The sequence below is a fragment of the Pocillopora damicornis genome, chromosome 1 (assembly GCF_964200805.1).
Source record: "Pocillopora damicornis chromosome 1, jaPocDami1.2, whole genome shotgun sequence".
In the NCBI taxonomy this organism is placed as follows: domain Eukaryota; kingdom Metazoa; phylum Cnidaria; class Anthozoa; order Scleractinia; family Pocilloporidae; genus Pocillopora; species Pocillopora damicornis.
The window spans coordinates 20,644,982-20,654,538 of record NC_142670.1 but is presented as its reverse complement, the minus strand read 5'-3'; the positions used below and the strand labels follow the sequence as shown (position 1 = coordinate 20,654,538).

At 37.2% G+C, this 9,557-nt stretch overlaps 1 protein-coding gene across 1 annotated transcript; it reads right to left on the bottom strand.

Moving 5' to 3' along the window:
- Positions 1-171: 171 nt before the first annotated feature.
- On the bottom strand, positions 172-3,397 carry LOC113666919 (uncharacterized). The gene is made up of 4 exons (XM_089205224.1): positions 2,863-3,397; positions 2,593-2,742; positions 1,047-1,403; positions 172-729 (listed from the first exon to the last, which is right to left on the bottom strand). The coding sequence occupies exons 1-4, from the start codon at positions 3,185-3,187 to the stop codon at positions 413-415; spliced, it is 1,149 nt and encodes a 382-aa protein (XP_089061350.1). The 5' UTR covers positions 3,188-3,397; the 3' UTR covers positions 172-412.
- Positions 3,398-9,557: the final 6,160 nt, after the last annotated feature.

The window sequence follows — 9,557 nt, the reverse complement described above, 5'->3', positions numbered from 1 at the left end:
TCCGGTTAAATTGTTTCCATCAAAGTTCCTTACGGTGGAATGGATTCGGAAGAACAACACTATTTAAAGCTTGAGTCTGAGTATTTAATGCCATCCTTGGTAACAGAAACTGGACGAAAATGAAATCATTATATTAATGTTATGGTTATCAACCCAAAACTAGACAAAACCTATCAAAAATTTTATAGGTACATTTATTAAATAATTATACAAACATACTCCGCCGTGAGGGCTTTGCCAGAAAGTTCGTTCATATTGGAATCATGCTGCAAATGTTCAATTTTTTCCGATTTAAAATGTGTTCCACATAATGATATTGCTAAATCTCTAAAGACAAAGGCTAACCTCCTATCTACTGAGGACTTTCTATTATGTAGCCCTTTAGTATTACGAGTCGGTGCAACTCATGCCATCAAGGAATGATAGAGGAACACTCTACGCTGGCATCCCCAGAGTGATCACAATTGTAATCGTTATGGCTGCACTCGTAGATATGAGATTCATTCCCTGTGCATTCCAAACTATGAATCCATATCTGACCTGATCCTTGACCATGTGTGGCGCTGCTAAAGGCTTTAATGGCTGAAGGGAAACCAAGCTGTCTGCAGATCACGTGAGCGTCGTTAATGTCCCAGCCGTCTTCACAGATTGTTCCCCATTGGCCGTCAGCGAAAACTTCCACACTCCCAGTTAATGACGTGTTACCAATAAGGCGGATCTCGTTTACAACTGAATCACAGCGAAAAAAAACTTAGGAAGAGTTTCAAACTGAAGGGTGTAATCGTTCTTGTCAAATCGATTGGATATTCTTTGAATGACAACGCCCAAGAACATATATGAACATATATGTACTAGTTTAACTATAGTCCCCTTTTAGCATTTAAGCGGTCCTTGATACGAAGAGAGCAGATTTAGATAGGTCATGTTAGCTGGACTGCTGAACTGAATTGCATATCTAGGCTTCGTAAACATTCTAAAGCATAAACTACGACCGACGGAAAAATATAAAATGGCATTTTTTTTTTGGCGTTAAAAATTACGCTTACCACGGTAACTTGCCCTAAACCCTGGTTTCCTGACGCTGAAGTCACTTGTAAAAGTGATGAAGAGTTGTTTTGATGAACTTGTAACGACTGGAGGTAGAGAGGTTCCATGATATCGCCCAATCAATGGAGATGATGTAGATCTGCCATCGTACACGTTTACGAAGTCGTACTGCCACTCAGTGTCGAATTTGAAGAATGTAAGCATAATGTTGTTGTCCGAAAGGAGACTCCAGCTGCAATTCATATGGTTAGAGTAGCGCAGAGCTTTGTTTGAATACAGTATGCCACTCGAGCCGGAAAGAACAGTCGAAGAGTTGGCGCATGAACTTGAAACGGTCACAAATGACTGGACTCGAACTGTTAGGGAATATAGATAACGCATTGATAATGACTGCCGAGACAGAAAACCAAATTTATTGAGAGGAGATAAATAAATGTTTTGCTGATAAATTACTGATGAGTTTTCAACCACTCCAAAATTTTTCTGCGCCCTTTCTCTCCAAATTTTCCAGATCAAGCAATTGCTGCACCGAGAACATCAGCAGTTCTTTAATTTGGGATTCTAATTCTGACCAGGCCAAGGTCAGGTTTCTATCAAAAATTGTGTATCGTCGCTACCTTGTTCATTCAAAATAATTTCCATGGAAAACTTGTTCAAAAGAACGACTATTTAATTTGGAATCAACCAAACAAAAGAATTATCGAGTAGTTTAAGTAAGTCTATAGGAGCGCACTTTTAGTTTGTTATAATGATCCTGACTCTCTTTGTTGTTCAACAATTTCGGTCCAACAGGTTAATATTTCACCTCAAATTGACCTGATGAATGTCGATTGAAAACATTGTCTGAGACCTTTTATCCTCATGTTCTTGATAAGAAGTCGTGTACATGGAATTGCCGAATCGGGACTAGAGCTGAGTTCAAACATTTTCCGCTGATAAGGAGGTATGTACGCGGTTTTTGTTTCTTCATCGACTTTTCCAGAGCTCTATATATAGCACTCAGCTTGATCTTTGAAGCTTTTTTTAAAATGTTTAAGGCAGCGTGGCGTTATTGGTCCATAATGACTGTTATATCTAATTGGTAGCATTTGAATAAAAGATGTTACATGTCTGCGAATACGAAATTTATGAATTTATTTTCGTGAGATATCTACAGGAGGCGAAAATTTCGTGTCCATAGTCGACACAAGACCATCCGTTTATTTTTGAGGTTTTTAAATCAGGCATTTCTCAACCAAGATAAATCAGCTGCACGTAAAACTCAGATCACAAAATACCAAATCAACATCGAACATTAAAAAACATTTAAATAGCTCGTTCACAACATGTGGTGAAGATGTGTTTTAAACGGTGCAGCCGGGTTCTTTTTAGCCTTAAATATCTTTACAATGATTTTTTTTCGCTCTTAGTTTTGAAACATTTTGAAAAAGCAATCTGAGGTGAATATTTCCGGCTTTTGAAAATTCTCGAAAGATGTGGAAATTTGCAGAGAATATGTCAGTGCAATAAGCATTTATCCCCTGGATTAGAACCTGCACGTCTTACCTTCGGTCTCCATGTGACAATAAGCCAACACAGGTATCTCGAGTATGCTGAAATCCAACCAGTATTTGCCGCTGACTGCTCTTCCTTCTTCACTCTTATTAATTTCCTGACATGATTTTGCGGGCAGATCAGGTATGGAACCGAGAGACACTGGTATTAAAAAAAATCACTTTTAAAGCGAATAACACTGGAAAAGTAAATAAATCAAATGATGAGAATGAGACTAAATGGATAGCTCCAAAGTGGGACGAAAGCACCTAGTCTACTCACCTCTATTCTTGTCTCGCCTGAAATAGTACCTCTCAGAGTTTGGTATAAAATCTTCAGGTCTGGCCTCTTTTGTGCGGTTGCTTAATTCACACATATCTTGGGTGAAGACGTAGTTAAAGCTTTGACATCTGACATCGCGATAACAATCCCGCAAACACACATCACCGAAAACAGCTCCGGTAATCTTCTTGAAGATGTGTTTTTCTAACATCATCCCGAGGATGGACGCTTCTCTCTCTTCATTCAACTCCCCGATGGATAGTTGAAGGAAGAACTCAATCATACCAAGAAAAATTAAGATGCGATAGAACTTCTCGAAATTCATGTCGGTTCGCTCCTCCAACCTACAGTATGTGCCACGGAGACCAGTCTCCAGATGTTAGGTATAAGTGTTGAGACACGAAATATCACGCAGCGCATGAAATTTTAAACAGGTAATGATATGCTGGTCCCCAGGGAAGCCTCGCTGCTGAAAAAATTAAAAAGGAGCTTGCGAGCTTCTGCCGATGAACGGCGTGATGCATCATGCTATAGATAAAAAAAACAGGAAAATAATTTCGAACTTTTTGAGCAACTAAATGCTTCACCAGAAACCATTAAATTAGTCAGAAATGCTCCTGAAGGAATAATAATAAAACAGTTACCCCCTGATACAGATTCTCCTCTCTCTTGATATAAAGATAACGAGCTGCATCATGCATGATTATAAACAGGTGACTTTTTAATAACCGAAATGTTAAAAAAATTCTGACGATAATTTCATTTTGAAAGGTAGGGACATAAAGCCCTTAGTACCTAGAACTTTCACAACAATATTGATTATGTTTTTCTGGTGTTCAATCCGAGGTGCGGTAATCGTTAAATTTAACTCTTGTTTGACTTTGGATAAATTCCTCATGAGGCCTGGTTACATGTTGGTAGCAGTAATTAACTGACGCCAGACCTACTATAAAGAAGAAGAAAAATTTGCCGCCATTCCAGCTCGATAATCATTTATATTTATTGACTTATTTGATTTTTTTATCCGGCCTATCGCTATGTTTTTCGAATAGTGCCTCTTCTTAAACCAAAGGAATGCTATGTTACAACCTACTCGAAAATGGTCGAAAATGTAGACTTAAGCTTCCCTTGACATAAGACCAAACAACATAAATTTATTTACATAAATCATTCTTATTTACATAAATCATTCTTTGTCTCGTCAAATTGCTTTCACAGAAAGTTTGTGTCGGTGAAAACGTGAGTACAAAAGAAGTCTTTGCAAAGTATTATTACGATCATGATTGTTTTACAGTTTCTCGTGGAAATGAATTAAATGTAATAAGAACTGTTGTCAAAGGTATAAAAAAGAAAAGGAAACGAAAATGGGAAAACGACAAAAAAAAATTTAGTTTTATTTCATAAATCGTCGTAGCATGATGCCACGTTTTAAAACTTCCCCGCAAACTTTTCAATTGACCGAGGAATATTGTTTGAAAATGTATGCGTGCTTTCTATCGGGAATAGATTAACTTTAGATGGAAAGAAAGGTTTCATCAGTCTTCGTTTCAATACCACGATAGATGGTCTAAGATTAAAACAATAACCGAAGTTATTGCCGCGCAATAGGGATATATTGCTTGCTGTTAATGTACCGTTTGAGAACCTGGAATCAAGAATCATTCATCAAGATGATTTAATCGAAATTTTCCAGCGGGCGCGTGGATGTGAAAAATTGACGCAGTCTAATGATTCACTAACAAAATGCATGCATTGGAAGGAAAAATATCGCGCCTTCTTAGCTCAAAAGCTTCTCATTAACGCCATTACGCAATCATGGACTATGGGTGTTTTGAAGATATTGTAAACAATGACATAATCGTTCCTGAGTTTATAGATAGCTATACCTTAGGAGCGATTAACTCAGGAATAAGGTAGATATAAAACAGACACTACATCATTTCTCGTGTTCCTTATTGACTAAAACGAACACCAGGTAAAATAAGTCAACTAAACGGGTTGATTGAAAAAAAGAATAACAAGTATAAAAATGAGGAAAACAAACCAAAAAGAAAAATACTTCATTGCAGTGTAAGAAGGATGAAAAGATGGACTGCATACCTTTGTAATACAACATCACGTTTTAAACGTCTAAATCACAAATTGGCTAAATTTCAAAAGGAATCCTCGATTTATCACTGCGTCAGGCTATCAGCGATATAATTATTTTTTTCTCGCTAACTGATTTATTAGTGGACAATCTCAGAGTGATTTTGGAGAATTCAACATGTAAGATAGATTTACTATAGACTTATAAAAGTTAGAGGCCCACCATCATCTTAACTACTCGTAATAAGATTCACTGAAATAATTGTGGTACAACATGACAAAGCATTCTAAGCCAAACTCTTAATTGAAAAAAAGTATTTTCATAATTGATGAACACTGCTACATATCAGCACACGAACGCCATGTTGGATTCACAACAACACGGCGTCATGCCCTAAACAACAAACGCCTTCTTACATCCGGGTATATAAAGATCCGTTTTGGAAATTGCCTAGTTTTTCTCTGGATAAGTGGTTGAATGTTTTCTAAATTTCTCCAATTTAATGGCAATAATTTGTTAACCAAAATTATGCAATAAAAATAATGGTCATCGTGCTCGTTTCAGAGTGAAAGACCATCACACCTCTTTACCTGGTCCATTGATTGAAAAGCAACACCGCGTTCTCGGAATGCACTGAAATAATGCACTCGCGCTTATTCGTCCGATTACGTTATTTTTATGTGTATCCTGTACTGCACATAATGCAGTGCAACACTGAGTAATCACCTTAAACGAAATACCGTAATTTCAAATAAAATGAAATTTTAGGGGCATGGGCACAATACTTCCAGGGTAAGCTTTTAAGTGTGTATGAGCTCCAGCTCATCCACAAGTGTAAAGGGTGTGAACAGATTATATAGGTGTTTTGTTTTGGGGAACCGAGCGAAGGAATTGATCGAGTACAGCTTTTTTTTTAATATCCTGAACTCAATTCCCAGCACCGAGCACAAGAGTTATGTGTTATTAACTTACAGAGACAAGTTCTGGTTTCAATTTTTTTAAACCTTTAAGCCTATCCAGTAGTTTTAAAAATATTGCACATGTTTTTTTTCTTTGTGTGATAACCAACGTGGGAAACCGATATAATTGCTGCTCGGAGGGATCTCATAAACGAGCTTATGCTTAGCAAGGTCACGCGCGGCCACAAAGGTTCAAAGGAGGATTCGCACGTAATCCTGAAATTTTGAAGGTACCTAGCCGTTTTTTTAAATATGTATTTTTTTAAAGTTAGAAGCATTTTTTCCTTAATTTTTAAAATGGTCAGAGTCCGACTCGAAGGACTATTGGCTATTTTAATTTGTGACTTTGTTATTGTATCCGAGATGGCATTGACTAGCAGTTGTTCCACTTCATTTTCATTACTGCAGGGGTGCATTTGCGTTTAGCCAAAATGAAATTCAGCTTAGAGCCACTTGAGTTGATTGCTTTCTCTATAAGGTGACTCGGCGTATTCACGGAATTGGATGAGACTGCAGGGGAATAACGTTTTCTTTTCACTAAAATCCTTCAATCTCGAAAAAGAAAAAGGCTTTAGTTTTTTTATGTAAAAGAAAAACGTTCAGCAGACTTTTACTGCGCCAAAAGGCGTTCTTAACTCGTAGAAAGAGACGTGTCAAAAGATGAAATTTGTTAAATGATGGTTGTATCCACCTCAGGACGCTTATTACCTTCACTTACTGGGGTTCTGTTTTTAATATAAAAGTTTTCCACGTGCTAAATTTATCTTCATGTAGTCAAAGGTTGCTATTGTCTTGATTTAAGCCGGTTCCTCTCATTTAAATATAATGCAACATTTACCATGATGCTCCAAGCCAACGCATCGTCCTTAAATTTACAGGGTAGTCTTTAAATTGGGATTCTGGATACCTAGAACAGTTTAAGTCTCCTTTTCGACAGATAAATACTTTTATTGTTTAGAAAGGTGCAGATGAACAGGTGCTGTAATTGAAAGAAGCGTTACAAAATGAACGAAACCTTGACATTAGAATCTAAAAGCACACAAGAGTCGATATTCTACCAACCTCCCAAGTTTTGAGATTAGATTCTGTTTACACAGGAGAGGCGTTCACTTTCAGTCCAAAAGAAATTCATCTTTAATAATAACACTTGACTAGATTATTTTCTAAATAAGCGGTGATTCGTTGTATGGCCTTTAAACTGGAATTGAGTGAAATGCAATAATTGAAGCTGAGAGTTTCATAATATTGACTACACAAAATGATCAACGTCCCGTAATCAGCATGGCATTTTATCCCTTGTTAACAAGGGGTATTTTAATACAGTCTTCCGTGAAAGCTAGAAGGAGCACCTCTGCTAAACCTGGTATTTGAAAATTTGGCAAAACTTCGGACGTTTTAGTTTGTCGTAAACGTGAAACTTATGTTGAAATAAGAGCACTGGCACATCAACTAGTGCATACGACCATGAAGAAACATTATTATCTCATAAACGTTGTTTTGGTTTTTTACTTGTTACAATTGTTGTAGCATTTTCTTTGTTCGCTGTTCGGTTATTCGTACTCTTAACGTTGTCGTGTAACTGAATTGATGCAGTCAGCTAATCAGTGCTGCAATATCGCAGAGTGCACACTGGTGTTAGTGGAAGATTACAAACAAAATAAGAGCCACAGTTTCTCACTTCAATGTTGATGTTCCAGAGACAACAGTTTGAACTCCAGTTGAAGCACACCTGTCGTGTAACTTTTCCGTCAGCTGTAGTAGGGTGGACTCCGTTTAGCCAACCAGTAGAGCATGCGTTGCATCTGTTCGTAGGTGGGCATGTGGTAGGCATCCGTGTATCCGTATAAATATTGAGATGTCGCTGTCACACTGCTGAGCGGTTGTCTTGTACAAAATCAAACACACAATGGTGACAGATAAAATGCTTTTGACGTTGTGTTGCTGATCCATATTTCCCACTACAATTGTAACAAAAATGATTGAAACAATGCATATGCAGAAAAGAAAAGACGAGTTTAATTCTTTACTAACTGAATGGCAGCTCTCTCAAACGAATTCGTGGTCGCGAATTTAGTACCAATAACCACCCACGGCAGTTTTTTCAGGAACTTAAACAACGTGCAAGTTGACTTGATTATTTGTCAGAAACTGCAGCTGGCTTACCAGCTACAGAACATACGAGCTCGAAAGGTACAACATTTATCTCATCCTTCTGTAATTATGGGTGTTTCTGCGCACTTGTAAAGACGTGCTTTCCTGATAAGTGTCTGCATCATTCACTCGATTTTCCGTGAGAATTTAGTGTGCATAACAACCTTAAAATTAACTGTACGCCAGAATACAAGGAATGATAGAGCTCCCTATCACTAAATAAAGTATATTCTTTTTCCGGTGTTTTGAAGAATTTAGTTATTTATGATCCCTCTCGGGGTATAGTTTTTTTATGTATGTGGGTATGATTCAATATTAAAATCAGAGGTTGTTCGAGTTTTAGCCGATAGACGAAGTTTCCTAATTTTTACTCTTTTAATTTAACTGTTGGTGTAATTTTTTGTATTACATGCATAGCCTTTGTAAATGACTTCGGCTTGGAATTACATTAATCGATTAGTGTCTTTTCATCTTTCGTTATTCCCATATTTCGAAAGAACATTTTGCCGAATATTTTGGATAGCCATTCAGCTCCAAACTAATTCGCTTTTTGACAACGGTTTTGAAGTATGTCTCGGTTACATGACGCTATTTTTGGCGTTTTACTTTTTGATTGGGCGAATCATGTAAACCTGTTTTCATCGCCCTTTCGCCCCTTTAAGAACGTCTTCAGCAGGACTATTTTGTGAATAACAACAAATACCGGCAACAGTTGGAATAACGGTCGATCGGAAGGTTCAAACCAAAGTTCCTTAAAGGAGAGAGGATTTAATGAGGTAGAAAAATTATCTTGAAGCTTCCACTCGGCGTGGCATGCTCATCTTTTCCAATACCTTCATCATCTTACTTAAGTGTAAGGCAGCTCGCATGAAATTAAATGTACACCATCACCTTCAATATGCGAGAGAACAAATGCTGTCTTACCTTTGGAAAATTTTTTCCCTCCCTGAAATGCTTACATCTCTAAAATGAACGGGAATGCTTTTGCTTTAGTTTTCTTTTTAAAATTTCTCGGCAGTCTCAGACTGCGCCAATAAGGTTGAAAATTCGTAGAGGGAGACGCACCAACAGATGAAGTTTGTCATTTGAGGTTTATATCCACCCAAGGACGTCTATTAGCTTATCCTTAGGACGTACCTCCTGAGGTTCTTTTTTCACTGTAATTTATATATCTGTTATGTCCTAGAATGATCATCATATTACCACAGGTTGTTATTGTTTTGATTGACGTCGATTTTTTTAATTCAAATACACTATAACATTTAATTCGGTGTTCGATGAGAAGAGATTTTTAAACCTTTTTCAAAGCGGCTTTGCATACTCTCTAAGAGCCTTTCAATCTTTTTTATACATGTCTACAGATCAATTCTAATATTGTTTAGAAATGTGCAGATTAGCAGGTGTTAAACTTGAAAAAAGCACCAGGAAATGAGTTAAACCCCGTAATGGCGATTATGTCTCTGAAATTGAAACTTTAACATTTGATGGAAGAGCAA

Excerpts from the sequence above, each read along its gene's own strand:
- LOC113666919 (XM_089205224.1), bottom strand. The coding sequence starts at position 3,187 with ATGAATTTCGAGAAGTTCTATCGCATCTTAATTTTTCTTGGTATGATT. Across the intron at positions 2,743-2,862 it reads CAGGCGAGACAAGAATAGAG|TGTCTCTCGGTTCCATACCT; the intron begins GTGAGTAGACTA and ends TTTTAATACCAG. Across the intron at positions 730-1,046 it reads GTTTAGGGCAAGTTACCGTG|TTGTAAACGAGATCCGCCTT; the intron begins GTAAGCGTAATT and ends GCTGTGATTCAG.